The following is a 19143-nucleotide window of genomic DNA, read 5'->3' as shown; positions in this document are numbered from 1 at the left end:
GATGAGCCTCAAGCACACCTGTGAAGTGAAAACCATTTCAGGTGACGGCGTGCCGCAGTTGGGAGAGTGGCCGTGCAAGCAACCTGAGGGTTCCTGGTTCAATCCCCACCTTCTACCAACCTTGACACGTTCGTTGTGTCCTTGGGCAAGACACTTCACCCTTGCTCCTGATGGGTCGTGGTTAGCGCCTTGCATGGCAGCTCCCGCCATCAGTGTGTGTGTGAATGGGTGAATGTGGAAATAGTGTCAAAGCGCTTTGAGTACCTTGAAGGTAGAAAAGCCCTATACAAGTATAACCCATTTACCACCTTTTGAAGCTCATCGAGAGAATGCAAAGAGTGTGCAAAGCAGTAATCAGAGCAAAGGGTGGCTATTTTGAAGAAACTAGAATATAAAACATGTTTTCAGTTATTTCACCTTTTTTTGTTATGTACATAACTCCACATGTTTTCATTCATAGTTTTGATGCCTTCAGTGACAATCTACAATGTAAATAGTCATGAAAATAAAGAAAACACATTGAATGAGAAGGTTTTTCTAAACTTTTTAGGCCTGGACTGTATATCATGACCAGTATTACAAAAAGGCAATCGTGTGGCGATTGCATTTGGAGTGCATATGAACGTGGAAAGTAATACACACCTACTGTACCTTTGACCACATTAACAAAGGTATTGCACAACGCAGCAGCAGCAACACAACCAATGTTTTAGTGGTGGTCAAAGGCAAACTGCTCGGTCATCATTAATAGCACTGATGAATTCATTGTAAACATTCCGGAAAGTGTATGATGCACAAGTTTTACACCAACAGCCGTGTAGCACAATCAACATTTTAAAGTGCATGCAGAGGTAAATAAAGCTGCTGGATGCTGACCACTCAAGATCCTTCGAATTAACAAACTACATTACTAGGCCACAGCTGTTAGTGCCAAGTTTGATTTGTTTGTTTAACTAAGGCTGTCAAAGTTAATGTGATAGAACAACCTTCTCTCTTTGCTCTCTTTATACACGACTCTGGCACAAGCAGTGTGATTTATCAAGACTAAAACTGTTCTGGAGCCTCTGTTTTGCGTCTTTATTTAGTACGTCCACAAAGGACGTGCAAACTGGCAGTTGCGCAGAAACGGCTGTGAGGAAGGAGGCGTTCCGTCCTACGTATGCTTGTCACCATATATGGACTGTCAACTATTCTAATATTAGACATATTGTCTATTCAGCAATATAGTTTTACAATTCTATAATGCTTGTTAAAACAAATTGAATTTATGCGTTTTGATGTCTGCTGGCGTTTTTTTTTTAACGACGTTAAAGTACCAATGATTGTCACACACACTAGGTGTGGTGAGATTATCCTCTGCATTCGACCCATCACCCTCACCCCCTGGGAGGTGAGGGGAGCAGTGAGCAGCAGCCGCGCCCGGGAATCATTTTTGGTGATTTAACCCCCAATTCCAACCCTTGATGCTGAGTGCCCAGCAGTCCCATTTTTAAAGTCTTTGGTATGACTCTGCCGGGGTTTGAACTCACGACATACCGATTTTAGGGCGGACACCATAACCACTAGGCCACTGAGCATTTTTCACTTTTCATATAAATGAACAACAACTTTTTGCAGTATGAATTTTCTTGCGTTTGAAACATTCGCGGTTATTGCCACCCTTTCCCAGGGCACACCTTCAGTGGGTTCCATTGTAGATGCACTGCAGGACTGCTCCTAAAAAGCCCCAAAGTGGGAGATGTCTGCAGCGAAACACCACTGGTCAAAACATGATAACATGAGTGTGGAGTAAATGAGTGTCTCCATGGTGAAAGTTGCATAGTACTTGCAAAAAACCTCATTCAAATAAGGCAGTCGGCAACACTTTTGCAGTTATTTATTGTACATGCGGTCTTAATAAATTACATGCAATACGAACACAGTTTTATAGTTTGCACACACTGTTTAGAGCAGGGGTGTCAAACTCAAATACAGAGTGGGCCAACATTTAAAACTGAACAAAGCCGCGGGCCAAGGTTGAACAAATTAACCTTTTAATAGGGACCCAAACAAGTGTTGCATTGAATATTGAACAAGCAAGGCTTATATAACTTTATAGTGACATGCAAAATCGAGTTTCAAATAATAATAATAATAATTAAAAAATATCAATGGCATATCAAATACAATTTAAATAAAAATGTAATGCGTCTTTTCTATTTTCAGCCTTCTGAGGTAAATATCAACATTAACTTTTTCCACAGGCTAATACATTTGAAAATAAAATAACAATGAATAAACCAACCATTCAGGACTGTAAACTGCTCAGTTTGCAACACACTGATCTAATCTGATGTGCCCAAGCCAGATACCTGTCATCTTTTCTTGGATGCTAGTTCATTAATGTCGGGGCTCAGGCTTTGAGCTGAGGCATCTTTCATTATCGAACAAAGTTGTTCATCAGTCATTATACCTCGTAGTCCACCCGGACCACAGTCTTGGGGGCGTGCTTTAAAGGCACTGCGGACCCCGCCCCCCCCACCCCTCCATGCGTCGGTTGAGGTGGGCGGGGTTTGGTGGTAGCGGGGGTTTATATTGCAGCCCGGAAGAGTTAGGGCTGCATGGGATTCTGGGTATTTGTTCTGTTGTGTTTATGTTGTGTTACGGTGCAGATGTTCTACCGAAATGTGTTTGTCATTCTTGTTTGGTGTGGATTCACATTGTGGCGCATATTTCTAACAGTGTTAAAGTTATTTACACGGGCACCGTCAGTGTAACCTGTATTGCTGTTGGCCAAGAATGCCTTGCATTCACGTGTGTGTGCGTGCTGAAGCCACACATATTATGTGACTGGGCCAGCATTCGCTGGACTGGGTGAAAATTGAGAGTCTCCCGGGAGGGTTGGCAAGTATGAGAATTAGCGGTGAATGCGGTGTTACCGCGGCACTGCCGCTGAATATAACCGACGGGCCAGCTCTAGTGTTAATTTGATATCGCCTCAAGGGCCAAGTGAAATTACACGGCGGGCCAAATTTGGCCCGCGGGCCAGAATTTGACACCCATGGTTTGGAGCGTGGTATTTAGATTAGGCCCTTGCTGTTGGAGTTGGAGCTGTAATTCCCTTCCATATGTAATACCCTTCCATATCACACTTAACTACTGAACCTCACATAAATGTATCACCTTGAAGTTTCAGTTCATCCTAGGATTTCACTGCCCTGCAATAAAACAGGGGACCACGTGTCCAAAACCAAAGACCAGTTTCACTCCAGTAAATCTCCCTGCTGACCATCTCTAAGTTAGCAAAGCCCTGCAACTTCCATCAATACTGGCACAATCCTTGGCTCTTTTTGTTTTGTATTACTCCCCTTGATCTTTGCACCTTTTTTTTTTTTTTACAGCAAATTCTGTTTCCTCACACCTTCCCATGTTCTTCTGGCTGATATTTCTCGGCTCTTTTGCCTCTTTGTGTCGTGCTGCATCTCTCTGGCCATCTGTCAGACTTGTTTCTGTGGTCCAAACTGTCTCTTTGGCTCTCATAAACTCTTTCAGCTTCTCAGCATCCTTCCACACTTTAACGCAGTAAAAGTGATAAAAACAAAGAGTTATGAGTCTCAGCCATCGCCATAAATTAGAACTGTTTTGCCGACATCTAAAAAAATTGGAATTTGAGATAGCAGCCCTCAACCTTGCCGGCTCATTACCCTGGACAGTATTGGCATCCAGAGCATGATTTTGTCTAGGGTTGTAGTTGTAGTTAATGCTTACATACATCCTCATCAGCATTATGTCATATTGACTTGGACAAGGGGTATCCCAGTATCTGATTAGATCGGCTTGCCTCTAAAATCTCCGATACATGCAATTTTGCAGCGTTTATACTTGTGCAAAGCTGGACAGTTAACATCTAAATGTCCTCCAATAAGCATACAAAGTGTCTTGTATTTACAAAAGGTAAACGTGGTAGGCTATAGTGGGGATGGGTACCGAGGACAGTACTTTGGATTATTTTTAGATTGGACCTACCTTGCACCAATTCAAGTAAAATCCAAGGAATGCATGTTTTGGTATCTTTGTTGACGTCACTTTGGCACTTGCTGATCACTCCAGCAGCACTGAGAGCGGCGAGGAGACCCCGAGAGTAACAAGCGGTTGCCATGTTGCCTTTCCATTAAGAACAATAAATTAGTTTGTAGTATAAGTAAATGTAATGCCGAGCGCATATCATTATGTCAAGATAATGGCACTAGCATTTACTTCATTTAAGAATATTTTTCAACATATTGAGCAAAAAGGTCTCTTTTTTTTCTACCAAGAAAAGTGCACTTGTTTTATTAGTGAGAATATACTTATTTTAAGGTATTTTTGGGTTCATTGAGGTTAGCTAATTTGACTTGTTTTGGAAAGTCTTGACAAGCCACATTTTCTTGTTCTATTGGCAGATAATTTTGCTCAGTTCAAATAAAATACCCCTCATTTTTGTATTTTTTTTCCCTTGTTTTTGAACACTGACTTTTTGCAGTGTGGGCATTGTCAAATCGGGTATGCACCATTATTTTTACACAAAATTGTTGTGGTATGACGATTTGTGGGACAGATAAGTTGAGAAAGTATTAAAATGGAACTTTTCTTTACTTACAGGTATGTTCCAAAAAAAAAAAACATAACCATTTTGCCACCATGATGTGAAAACATGCATTGCTTGTATAAACCATACTTGCCAACCCTCCCGGATTTTCCGGGAGACTCCCGAAATTCAGCGCCTCTCCCGAAAACCTCCCGGGACAAATTTTCTCCCGAAAATCTCCTGAAATTCAGGCGGACCTGAGTGACGTGTCGACAGCCTGTTTTCACGTCCGCTTTCCCACAATATAAACAGTGTGCCTGCCCAATCACGTTATAACTGTAGAATGATCGAGGGCGAGTTCTTGGTTTCTTATGTGGGTTTATTGTTAGGCAGTTTCATTAACGTCCTCCCAGCGCGGCAACAACACACAACAACAGCAGTCACGTTTTCGTCTACCGTAAAGCAGTTTGTCTGCCGTAAACAGCAATGTTGTGACACTCTTAAACAGGACAATACTGCCATCTACTGTACATGCATATGTGACAATAACATCTACGGCTTTTAGAGAGTGCAGTGCACAACTGCGCACCCAACAAGGAGACGAAGCAGAATGCATCATCAGAGAGGGTGTTCAGCATGGTTAGAAAAAAATAGTGACAGAGAATAGAACAAGGATGGACAATTCAACCCTTAACTCAACAATGAGTAGATGAGTGTTATGTGTGTGTATATGTGTAAATAAATGAACACTGAAATTCAAGTATTTCTCTTATTTATATATATATATATATATATATATATATATATATATATATATATATATATATATAGCTAGAATTCACTGAAAGTCAAGTATTTCTTATATATAAATATATATATATATAGCTAGAATTCACTGAAAGTCAAGTATTTCTTATATATAAATATATATATATATATATATATATATATATATGAAATACCTGACTTGGTGAATTCTAGCTCTAAATATACTCCTCCCCTCTAAACCACGCCCCTAACCACGACCCCCACCCCCACCTCCTGAAATCGGAGGTCTCAAGGTTGGCAAGTATGGTATAAACCAGACTGTAGTTTACTTTACTTCCCTGGGAAAGCACATAAAGTACACACACCTCCTCTTGTTCACGTCAACTTCCTATGAGGTCATTTGTCCTCACACACAAGGATGAGCTGATGTACTCACTTGTTCTGATGTTTGGAGCCCTTGAGGTGTGCATGGTACTGCTCAATGGAGTTGAGGACCACGCCGCAGACGCTGCAGGAGTAACTGCTGCGCAGCCCTGGAGAGACATAAACGCACAGCCGCACTTACTATCACGACACTTTGCGACAATGCATGGGTCGTTCAAAACACTTAAAAAGCGGTCATCGTCTTTATCATGATCATCGGCAGCGGCGGCGGCGGCGGCGGCGGCGGCGGCAGCAGACAGAGCGAGGCCAACAAGAACAACAGTATCAATTAGAAGTGACACCAAATAAGCGACTATTTTTCGCTCTGCGGTGCAGCCTAATTTTCCTAATTAGATTGCATCTGGAGAGAAATTGGGCAAATCATTAACAGAAAGCTGGTTACAATTTTAGATCACTGCCTCTTTGGTGCATGTGCCTAACAACAAAGTGAGGGGCGAAAAGGACAGCGTGTACTAGGATTGTCCTGATACCAATATTTCGATACTTTTCTAAATGAAGGGGATCAAATAAAAAGGCATTATTGGCTTTATTCTAATATCAAATCTTACGGTACATTAAACTTGTGTTTCTTATTGCAATAAAAACACAATTTTGGCCTTAAAGGCCTACTGAAACCCACTACTACCGACCACGCAGTCTGATAGTTTATACATCAATGATGAAATCTTAACATTGCAACACATGCCAATACGGCCGGGTTAGCTTACTAAAGTGCAATTTTAAATTTTGCGCAAAATATCCTGCTGAAAACGTCTCGGTATGATGACGCATGTGCGTGACGTCACGGATTGTAGAGGTCATTTTGGGACAGCATGGTGGCCAGCTATTAAGTCGTCTGTTTTCATCGCAAAATTCCACAGTATTCTGGACATCTGTGTTGGTGAATCTTTTGCAATTTGTTCAATGAACAATGGAGACAGCAAAGAAGAAAGCTGTAGGTGGGAAGCGGTGTATTGCGGCAGGTGTTGTGCCGGATAACGCACCCCCGCCGTAGAATGCACCCCTTGACTATTGTGCCCGATAACACAGCCGGTGTTTCATAGTTTACATTCCCTAAAGATGACAGTCAAGCTTTACCATTGGCCTGTGGAGAACTGGGACAACAGAGGCTCTTACCAGGAGGACTTTGAGTTGGATATGCAGACGCGGTACCGTGAGTACGCATGCAGCTGCGGCTTCCAAACATTTGATCGCTTGCCCGTACGTGCGTGCCGCTATGTGCATGTCACGTACGTAACTTTGGGGACTTTGGGGAAATATATGTGCTGTATGAACTTTGGGGAGGTGAACGGTACTTTGGGCTGTGGGATTGAGTGTGTTGTGCAGGTGTTTGAGTTGTATTGGCGGGTTATATGGACGGGAGGGGGGAGGTGTTTGTTATGCGGGATTAATTTGTGGCATATTAAATATAAGCCTGGTTGTGTTGTTGCTAATAGAGTATATATACAGGTAAAAGCCAGTAAATTAGAATATTTGGAAAAACTTGATTTATTTCAGTAATTGCATTCAAAAGGTGTAACTTGTACATTATATTTATTCATTGCACACAGACTGATGCATTCAAATGTTTATTTCATTTAATTTTGATGATTTGAAGTGGCAACAAATGAAAATCCAAAATTCCGTGTGTCACAAAATTAGAATATTACTTAAGGCTAATACAAAAAAGGGATTTTTTGAAATGTTGGCCAATTGAAAAGTATGAAAATGAAAAATATGAGCATGTACAATACTCAATACTTGGTTGGAGCTCCTTTTGCCTCAATTACTGCGTTAATGCGGCGTGGCATGGAGTCGATGAGTTTCTGGCACTGCTCAGGTGTTATGAGAGCCCAGGTTGCTCTGATAGTGGCCTTCAACTCTTCTGCGTTTTTGGGTCTGGCATTCTGCATCTTCCTTTTCACAATACCCCACAGATTTTCTATGGGGCTAAGGTCAGGGGAGTTGGCGGGCCAATTTAGAACAGAAATACCATGGTCCGTAAACCAGGCACGGGTAGATTTTGCGCTGTGTGCAGGCGCCAAGTCCTGTTGGAACTTGAAATCTCCATCTCCATAGAGCAGGTCAGCAGCAGGAAGCATGAAGTGCTCTAAAACTTGCTGGTAGACGGCTGCGTTGACCCTGGATCTCAGGAAACAGAGTGGACCGACACCAGCAGATGACATGGCACCCCAAACCATCACTGATGGTGGAAACTTTACACTAGACTTCAGGCAACGTGGATCCTGTGCCTCTCCTGTCTTCCTCCAGACTCTGGGACCTCGATTTCCAAAGGAAATGCAAAATTTGCATGGTTGGGTGATGGTTTGGGGTGCCATGTCATCTGCTGGTGTTGGTCCACTCTGTTTCCTGAGATCCAGGGTCAACGCAGCCGTCTACCAGCAAGTTTTAGAGCACTTCATGCTTCCTGCTGCTGACCTGCTCTGTGGAGATGGAGATTTCAAGTTCCAACAGGACTTGGCGCCTGCACACAGCGCAAAATCTACCCGTGCCTGGTTTACGGACCATGGTATTTCTGTTCTAAATTGGCCCGCCAACTCCCCTGACCTTAGCCCCATAGAAAATCTGTGGGGTATTGTGAAAAGGAAGATGCAGAATGCCAGACCCAAAAACGCAGAAGAGTTGAAGGCCACTATCAGAGCAACCTGGGCTCTCATAACACCTGAGCAGTGCCAGAAACTCATCGACTCCATGCCACGCCGCATTAACGCAGTAATTGAGGCAAAAGGAGCTCCAACCAAGTATTGAGTATTGTACATGCTCATATTTTTCATTTTCATACTTTTCAGTTGGCCAACATTTCTAAAAATCCCTTTTTTGTATTAGCCTTAAGTAATATTCTAATTTTGTGACACACGGAATTTTGGATTTTCATTTGTTGCCACTTCAAATCATCAAAATTAAATGAAATAAACATTTGAATGCATCAGTCTGTGTGCAATGAATAAATATAATGTACAAGTTACACCTTTTGAATGCAATTACTGAAATAAATCAAGTTTTTCAAAATATTCTAATTTACTGGCTTTTACCTGTATATATATGTCTTGTGTTTATTTACTGTTTTAGTCATTCCCAGCTGAATATCAGGTGCCCCCCGCCTCTCACAGCATCTTCCCTATCTGAATCGCTCCCACTGCCCTCTAGTCCTTCACTCTCACTTTCCCCATCCACAAATCTTTCATCCTCGCTCAAATTAATAGGGAAATCGCCGCTTTCTCGGTCCGAATTGCTCTCACTGCTGGTGGCCATGATTGTAAACAATGTGCGGATGTGAGGAGCTCCACAACCTGTGACGTCACGCGCATATGGTCTGCTACTTCCGGTACAGGCAAGGCTTTTTTATCAGCGACCAAAAGTTGCGAACTTTATCGTTGATGTTCTCTACTAAATCCTTCCAGCAAAAATATGGCAATATCGCGAAATGATCAAGTATGACACATAGAATGAACCTGCTATCCCCGTTTGAATAAGAAAATCGCATTTCAGTAGGCCTTTAAATAAAATAGTGAACATACAAAACAACTTGTCTTTTAGTAGTAAGTAAACAGACAAAGGCTCCTAATTAGTCTGCTTACATTTGCAATAACATATTGTGTCATTTCTTATTCATTTAATTTGTCAAAATAATGAGGGACAAGCGGTAGAAAATGGATTATTCATCTACTTGTTAATTTACTGTTGATATCTGCTTACTTTCTCTTTTAACATGTTCCATCTACACTTCTGTTCAAATGTAATAATCACTTATTCTTCTATTGTTTGGATACTATACATTAGTTTTGGATGATACCACAAATTTGGGTATCAATCCGATATCAAGTAGTCAGTATATCAGGATCATACATTGGTCATATTTAAAGTCCCGATTTGTCCAGGGATGTATTTTCTGAGTTTATAAACATAATATACATTTTAGTTGTATTAAAATTGTATTATCGACTAGATACGCTCTTGTACTTGGTATCATTACAGTGAATGTCAGGTGTAGATCCACCCTTGGCATTTGTTTGTATTGAGACTTAGACTTACACTTCCTTTATTGGCATTCAAATCTGAACAGTAGGGCTGAAACGACGCGTCGACGTAGTCGACGTCATCGACGTCATCGGTTACGTAAATACGTCGAGGACATTTTTGTTCGTCGACGCGTCGCATATTTACGTCACACTACCGTCATGGCGGAGCGCAAAGCAGACGATGCGAGCGGTGCGAGCAAGGGGACAAAAACACGCCAAAAGTCGTCAAAAGTGTGGGAGTATTTCAATAAACGGCCTAAGAAGAAACGCTACTTTTACTCCGCTACTTTTATCTACATTCAGCTCGCTACTAATTTTTATCGATCTGTTAATGCACGCTTTGTTTGTTTTGGTCTGTCAGACAGACCTTCAAAGTGCCTGCCTTACTGGTGACGTTTCACTTCGTTCCACCAATCAGATGCAGTCACTGGTGACGTTGGACCAATCAAACAGAGCCAGGGGTCACATGACCTGACTTAAACAAGTTGAAACAAGTTATTCGGGTGTTACCATTTAGTGGTCAATTGTACGGAATATGCACTGTACTGTGCAATCTACTAATAAAAGTTCCAATCAATCAATCAATCAAAAGTGTGAAGGAAAAAAGACCGTATTTCAACCGTACACCCCGTCAAAAGCCTAAAGACTGACTGCACAGTTCCTGTCTTCACAATAAAAGTCCCGCTCCATCGCGCCTGCGCTTTCAAAAAAAGAGTCTCCGAAAGCCAGCGCAAACAAGCTAGCAAGCTACGGAGTTTGCCGCCAATGTATTTCTTGTAAAGGGTATAAAAACGAATATGGAAGGTGGACAAATAAGATGCCAAAAAACAACCACTTTCATGTGGTATTAGACAGAAAGGAGGAACTTTTTTTCTCCTCCATTTGAAAACGTGGACATTACCAGCACTACTGTCTGATTGCAATCAATGCAAGTCATCAGAATCAGGTAATACACCAACTTATATTCTTGTCTTCATGAAAGAAAGGAATCTATATGTTAAACATGCATGTATAATTATTAAAACACCTTTAACATGTAAACAAAAACGGCAAAATAAATAAATATAAATTATATACTGTATATATCAATGTATGTATATATATATATATATATATATATATATATATATATATATATATATATATATATATATATATATATATATATATATATATATATATGATATGTGTGTGTATGTTACTCAGTACTTGAGTAGTTTTTTCACAACATACTTTTTACGTTTACTCAAGTAAATATTTGGGTGACTACTCCTTACTTTTACTTGAGTAATAAATCTCTAAAGTAACAGTACTCTTACTTGAGTACAATTTCTGGCTACTCTACCCACCTCTGCTAATAATGTTGTTGTATGCACACTGTGTCGAGCGGAAATGGCCTATCATAGCAGCACAACGGCAGCGTTCTTGCCATCACCATCAACTAGTCAATCGTCCGCGTGAGTATACGTTGTCATCATTACACAAAAATATGAATGTGTCATTTGTATCTGCGTTGTAAATTCATAAACTAAAGCACCGTTTCGCTCTGAGAGGAGAGTTTGGCGTGCCTGTTCAGTGTTTACAAAGACGCGCTCCTCTTTAACGCTAACGTTAATTAGTTGTGCAAATACCTTTTACAACATTAACAGTTACGTATACTATGTACAAACGAACAATTAACTTTCACTTTAATCATACTATCATTGTTGTGTTATTAAGCAAAATAAGCAAAAGTTTTACTTTTGTTGAAATGTTTACACTGTTGTTACAGAATATTTAGTTTTGCACTTTTTTGTATTGGATGTTTATCTTTATTTTTGCACATTTTAGCAAATAAGCAATACTTTTACTTTTGTTGAAATGTTTACACTGTTGTTACAGAATATTTCCGTTTTGCACTTTTTTGAATTGGATGTTTATCTTTATTTTTGCACATTTTAAAGCAAAATAAGCAATACTTTTACTTTAGAAATGCTTATACTATTGCAGAATATTAAGATTTGCACTGGATGTTTACTTTTATATTTGCACATTAAAAAGCAAATAAGCTACTTTTAATTTTGTTAAATGTTAAAGTTTTAAATGTTTACATTGTTACAGAATATTTTGTCATGTTGTTGTCAATGTTGACTGAGTGGCCATACTTTTTTTTTTGTAAATAAAAGCCATGCCTTTTGAAAAAACTGGCCTACATTTATTTTTTCATCTTCATTTTAAATAAAAAAATAATCGGTAAAAGGAAAAATAATCTATAGATTATTCGAAAAAATAATCTATAGATTAACCGATTAATCGAAAAAAATAATCTATAGATTAATCGATAGAAAAATAATCGTTAGCTGCAGCCTTACTGAACAGTACAGATAAGAACGAAATTTCTTTGCATTAGCTTTTTGCATTAGGAGCGTTAGCCTGTTAGCGGTAAGATATTGTATCCTCCTACGGTGTGTAGTGAAGCATGTTTAGCTATTCCTTGTCCTGCAGGGATGATACTTGAAATAAACATACTTTATTTGTCGCCATGGAGGCGAGGATTAGTGACTTAGAAGTAGCTAAAACACTGGATGGACGTTAGCCGCTAGCTAGCTAGCAATGTTTAGAGCACCTCTTGTAGAGCTGCGTTTCAGTGTTATAGCTTCACCTTTATCGTTAGTTTATAAGCCAGAATGCGTCCGTTGTCCCTTTTCTGTCTACACACCGTGTCCGCTTGTAAGTACTCCGTGATTGTGCGCTGCCGAACATGCTCCTCTGCTTGTAAAACCAGCAATGTCACGACGTGACAACGGCTTTTTAGAGGCGTTATAGTACAGTTTATGATTCATTAGTATCGCGGTACTTTACTAGTACCGGTATACTGTATGTCAGAGGGTGTGTCACTCTCGCTTGTGCATTCGTATCGCTGAATGTATGCTGGAGAGGGTTTGCGGCCACAGTGAGAACCAGATGTGAGGGATTTGGAGGGCTTGCAGGTGGTCGAGATGAGCGCGCATCAAAAATAGACGCATGGATGAGGAGGGAGATACTGACGGAAAGCAGAGATTGAAGGGTTAGGTAGACCGAGGGAGTGAATGCAGCACATTTTCCAGCGGCGAAAGAGATGAAGGAGCGGATGTGGAATTGTGAGGAGAGTAAGTTGTTAGTAAGTTGTTAAGATTTTGTGACTGTTTTTGGAATAAAGTATCTTATAAAGAGATCACATTTTAGTAACCTATAATAAGGTCGTATTGTTATTTTACCACAAAACACTTCCTTTTGGTGTTCATCAGTGTTTTTCAACCCTTTTTGAGCCAAGGGACATTTTTTTCATTAAAATAATATGGAGGCACACCACCAGCAGAAAAGGTTAAAAAATGAAACTCCACCAGGTTGTTGTGCCTTATTTTGAGTTTGTTGTTGTTTCCTGTGGGTAGTGCTTTAGTTCCTGTCATGCGTTGTTATTTTGGTGACTCTTCCTGTTTTGTTGGTGTTCCCCTGTAGCAGCTTCACGCCTTCCTTTGAGTGCTGTTGCCCGCACCTAATCAAGACTATTTCAAGTATGCGTACGCTACCCTTCTTTGTGGGGACTTTGTTAATTGTCATGTCATGTACAGATGTACTTTGCGGACGCCGTCTCCGCTCCACACGCTGTAAGTTTTTGCTGTTGTCCAGTATTCTGTTTTTGTTAACTTTGTAGCCAGTTCAGTCTTACTTTTGTTTTGCATAGCCATCCCTATGCTTCAGTGCTTTTTCCTAGCGGGACATGCCTTTTGTTCATTTTTGGTTTAAGCATTACATACCTTTTTACCTGCACGCTGTCTCCTGCCGTGCTCTGCATATTGGGATCACAACAAACTTGACGCGTTCCGACTTCCACAAAGCAATGAACTACCGGCTGCCACCTACTGATATGAAGTATTACATGGTTACCCTGCCAAGCTCTACACAGCACAGGCACTAGACAACGGCACATTATTATAATTATTGATTTGCAAAAAATATTTTTTGGACCAATTAGGGGAAGTTGCATAATTTCCCACGGCACACCAGACAATATCTCACGGCACACTAGTGGTCTACATAACATGTAATGGTGGTTCTTTGGTCAAAATGGTGCATAAACTTTGTTTCACAGACCATCTTCAAGCTGCTTTCTGACAGTTTCTGCAGAATGCGCCGTTTTGTGGGTGGTCTTATTAACGTGCCAACGCCCTCCTCCAGGCTAAGGCCTCCTTCGGTGGAACTGAGGATTGTAATATGCATGTGCATGTACGAGCCAATCTGCCCCACAACAAGAGGGTAGAGAAAAAGAAGCAGCCTGTTTTAATGTCATTGCATTACACCTTATTGTAATTATGTACTACAGGAAGGATTACCTTATTTTCCGGACCATAGGGCGCACCGGATTATAAGCATACTTGCCAACCCTAGCGATTTTCCCGGAAGACTCCCGAATTTCAGTGCCCCTCCCAAAAATCTCCCGGGGAAACCATTCTCCCAAATTTCTCCCGATTTCCACCCGGTCAACCATATTGGGGGCGTGCCTTAAAGACACTGTCTTTAGCGTCCTCTACAACCTGTCGTCACGTTCGATTGTCCTCCATTCAAACAGCGTGCCGATCCAGTTACATAATATATGCGGTTTTTACACACACATGAGTGACTGCGAGGCATACTTGGTCAATAGCCATACAGGTCACACTGAGGGTGGCCGTATAAACAACTTTAACACTGTTACAAATATGCGGCACACTGTGAACCCACACCAAACAAGAATGACAAACACATTTCGGGAGAACATCCGCACCGTAACACAACATAAACACAACAGAACAAATACCCAGAATCCCTTGCAGCACTAACTCTTCCGGGACGCTACAATAGACCCCCCCCCACTACCACCAAACCCCGCCCACCTCAACCCCGCCCCCCCACCTCAAACATCCCCCCCATCTACCGAATTCGGAGGTCTCAAGGTTGGCAAGTATGATTATAAGGCGCACTGCCAATGAATGGTCTATTTTTTAAATATTTTTTAATATAAAGCGCACCGGGTTATAGCGCGCATCAAAGGAGTCATATTATTATTATTTTTTTCTAAATGTAAAACACTTCCTTGTGGTCTACATAACATGTAATGGTGGTTCTTTGGTCAAAATGTTGCATAGATTATGTTTTACAGATCATCTTCAAGTCGCTTTCTGACAGTCTCTTCCGGATGCGCCGTTTTGTGGACGGTCTTATTTACGTGGCTCACCTTCGGCAGCGTCTTCTCCCCGTCATCTTTGTTGTAGCGGTGTAGCGTGCAAGGACGGGAGTGGAAGAAGTCTCAAAAGATGGAGCTAACTGTTTTAAATGATATTCAGTCTTTACCTAAATCATTAACGGAGAAGCATCTCCTCATCCGGAAACAACAACACCCGAAATGTGTCCTGTGAAAAACCGTCCGACCAGAACTGTAATAACTAAAGTTCCTTGGGTGAATAATGTAAACTCACTACACCGGTATGTTTTAGCGCTTTCTTTTACTGACAGATATAAGTAAGAACTTTACACTACTTTTTATTAGAAATGGCAACAGCGGAGGATGAATGTCACATAACAAGAAAATAGAGAAAAAGAAGAAGCTTATCGACTACGGTGTCGACACGGACTACAAAGGCGGACGCGCGCAATTTTTCAGGATTTATGCAGATCCCAAATACAGATCAGCAGGTACCAGAAGGTAACAAAAAGTTGTTTCGCATAATATTGCAAAACAAAACGCCAGATAATATGTCTTACCTTATACACACACCATAATAATACTCGTATGTTGAAGCACATCAAACGGTGAAACCTACGCTTATCTCTTATGTTTGACTGCCATCTACTGGTCACTCTTATCATTACACTATGTACCAAATAAAATTGCTTCGAGGCGGGTAAGCTCGACCAAACTCATTCCTTACTTTAGGCACACCGGGTTATAAGGCGCACTGTTGAGTTTTAAGAGGGAAAAAAATGATTTTAAGTGCGCCTTACAGTCCGGAAAATACCATACACAAAGGTCACCTGTCAGTCATTGTTGTTTTTTTTTACGCTTTTGTGAGGAACCTCTCACTCTGATAGTCTTTCGGAGAAGCTCTGATCTTGGATTCTGCATGCATACATACATAAATACATACATACATGCATGCATACATACATGCCGTACACACATACATGAATACATGCATGCATACATACATACCGTACATGCATGCATACATACATAATACATACATACACACATGTTTATGTTTGAATGTGTCTCGTTGTCAAGCACTTTTGGCCCCGTTAGCTCACCCTGGTTCCTGTTAATTATGTGCAAACAAAGTGAGTGCATACGGGCCAGGGTGGTGTTTGTAGACTTTTGTTGTTGTTGCGGAGCAAGAGCGGTATTTCGCGAGGGCGTTTTAAGCCTTGTTAATTACATAAAACAATATGGTAGCGACAGAAAAGCGGGGGTGAGATGAAAGCTGCTGTCTAATGCACAGCCTCTTGGCACTTCTGGCACCGCCGGTATGGAGACTTCTTCCAATGCTTTACGAGACATAATGAGCTAGTGCACAGAAAATGGGGAGCATTATGCCCTTTTCACAAAGCATTGTTGCAGTTTCCGCGCGCGATACGTTTTAACTCGGCTCAGGCGAACCTTAATGGGCCGTTCAGCGCACGCTACAAATGGGCCGTTCAGCGGGCTCTAACTGCAGCTTGTTTCTTTTATAAATGAATTTGAGGAAGTCTTCAGCGTTAACAATGGTGCACTTTATACTCCCGTGTCAAGACACTTGGTTTAAAAGAAGGATGGACGACAGTGCAGGGGGAGGAAATGAGGAGTGTTTAACCACCTCCTGTGAATATCAATGTGCAACATTTTGAAGGCAGTTTCCTATCCTTACTTTGGGACTACTTTAAGAGAAAATCTCATTGAGAAATTGACATTTTTTAACTCCACTCACCATGCAGGCAGGATAATAGGTTGCAGAGCCATATAGTGCGTCCCGTTTAATTAACATGACTGTACTGTACTGCACACAAAAATGTGACAATTCACTTTATTGTGTTGCTTGTGCTATTATTTTCTGGCCAAATCATTGTTATTAAACCTCATAGTTTGACCCCATAATTTGGAGTGACTTGAAATTTCTCACACAGCTCCATGCGCTCTACAAAACACCCAGGGGAACTTTGGCACATTTACCCAAGAATATTTACCGAAAGTGTATTCTTAGCCACTTCCTGCTCTGTCACTGAATATATAAAATGAAATAGTGAACATGCTACACAACTTGTCTTTCATTATCAATCAATCAATTAATTATATTTTATATAGCGCTTTTCTCTAGTGACTCAAAGCGCTTTACATAGTGAAACCCAATATCTAAGTTACATTTAAAGCAGTGTGGGTGGCACTGGGAGCAGGTGGGTAAAGTGTCTTGCCCAAAGACACAACAGCAGTGACTAGGATGGCGGAAGCAGGGATCGAACCTGCAACCTTCAAGTTGCTGGCACGGTCGCTCTACCAACCGAGTTATACCGCCCATTATTAGTAAGTAATAGAGATGTCCGATAATATCGGACTGCCAATATTATCGGCCGATAAATGCTTTAAAATGTAATATCGGAAATTATCGGTATCGGTTTCAAAATTATTGGTATCGGTTTCAAAAAGTAAAATGTATGACTTTTTAAAACGCCGCTGTGTACACGGACATAGGGAGAAGTACAGAGCGCCAATAAACCTTAAAGGCACTGCCTTTGCGTGCCGGCCCAGTCACATAATATCTACGGCTTTTCACACACACGAGTGAATGCAAGCATACTTGGTCAACAGCCATACAGGTCACACTGAGGGTGGCCGTATAAAGAACTTTAACACTGTTACAAATATGCGCCACACTGTGAACCCACACCAAACAAGAATGACAAACACATTTCGGGAGAACATCCGCACCGTAACACAACATAAACACAACAGAACAAATACCCAGAACCCCTTGCAGCACTAACTCTTCCAGGACGCTACAATATACACCCCCCGTCCCCTACACACACCTCAACCCCGCCCACCTCAACCTCCTCATGCTCTCTCAGGGAGAGCATGTCCCAAATTCCAAGCTGCTGTTTTGAGGCATGTTAAAACAAAATAATGCACTTTGTGACTTCAATAATAAATATGGCAGTGCCATGTTGGCATTTTTTTCCATAACTTGAGTTGATTTATTTTGGAAAACCTTGTTACATTGTTTAATGCATCCAGCGGGGCATCACAACAAAATTATGCATAATAATGTGTTAATTCCACGACGGTTGATATCGGAATCGGTAATTAAGAGTTGGACAATATCGGAATATCGGATATTGGCAAAAAAGCCATTATCGGACATCTCTAGTAAGTAAGCAAACAAAGGCTCCTAATTTAGCTGCTGACATATGCAGTAACATACTGTGTCAATTTCCATTCTATTATTTTGTCAAAATTATTAAGGACAAGCTGTAAAAATGAATTATTAATATATTTGTTCATTTACTGTTAATATCTGCTTACTTTCTCTTTTAACATGTTCTATCTACACTTCTGTTCAAATGTAATAATCACTTATTCTTCTGTTGTATGGATACTTTACATTAGTTTTGGATGATACCACAAATGTGGGTATCAATCCGATACCAAGTCGTTACAGGATCATACATTGATCATATTCAAAGTCCTCATGTGTCCAGGGACATATTTCCTGAGTTTATAAACATAATATAAATTAGAAAAAAACGAAAGAAGATTGTGGAGGGAAATGGGGCCAGCGCTGTCTGCAGGAGCAAAGGCCACCGCCTCTGTCCATGGTGCTGAGGACAGAGCATCATCAGACGGGGGCGTGGCAGTGCTGACGGCGAGACACAGCTGGCAGGTGATTAGATTTCGCAGGTGGTACGTGTTAATATAATCATCTGTTGTCTTTAACAGTAAGCGGCCGGGAGCAGGAGGGGAGAGAGGATACGGACGGGACTGAAATATATGTGCATTAAAAACTTTGTTCAACTTGCACGCCTGGCTCCGGTGAAGTGTCTGTCAGGGGGACTGCTAGGAAGCAATGGCCTTTGTTTACATTTTGACGCCGGTGAGCTACGGTGTGTAGTGAAGCATGTTTAGCTATTCCTCGTCCTGCAGGGATGATACTTGTAAGAAACTTACTTTATTTGTTGCCACAGAGGCCAGGATTAGTGATTTAGAAGTAGCTACAACACTGCAGACTGTGGATGGACGTTTTGATTGATTGATTGAAACTTTTATTAGTAGATTGTACAGTACAGTACATATTCCGTACAATTGACCATACAGCCATACAGGTCACACTGAGGGTGGCCGTA

General features: G+C 41.0%; 1 protein-coding gene and 1 long non-coding RNA gene across 2 annotated transcripts in view; one reads left to right on the top strand and one right to left on the bottom strand.

Annotated features, from left to right (window-relative positions):
- Positions 1–19143, bottom strand: part of LOC133596529 (zinc finger matrin-type protein 4) — a 241779-nt gene that overhangs the window by 34030 nt on the left and 188606 nt on the right. The window contains exon 6 of the mRNA XM_061949414.2: positions 5751–5847. Coding sequence (XP_061805398.1) covers positions 5751–5847 — 97 coding nt within the window. The remainder of the gene's footprint in view (positions 1–5750; positions 5848–19143) is intronic.
- The window catches only part of LOC133596628 (uncharacterized), a 99942-nt gene that overhangs the window by 48542 nt on the left and 32257 nt on the right, over positions 1–19143 (top strand). The window lies entirely within an intron of this gene.

The sequence above is a fragment of the Nerophis lumbriciformis genome, linkage group LG02 (assembly GCF_033978685.3).
Source record: "Nerophis lumbriciformis linkage group LG02, RoL_Nlum_v2.1, whole genome shotgun sequence".
Taxonomy (NCBI): Eukaryota; Metazoa; Chordata; class Actinopteri; order Syngnathiformes; family Syngnathidae; genus Nerophis; species Nerophis lumbriciformis.
Note: the sequence above shows the minus strand (reverse complement) of the source record. Positions and strands in the feature narration are given on the sequence as shown.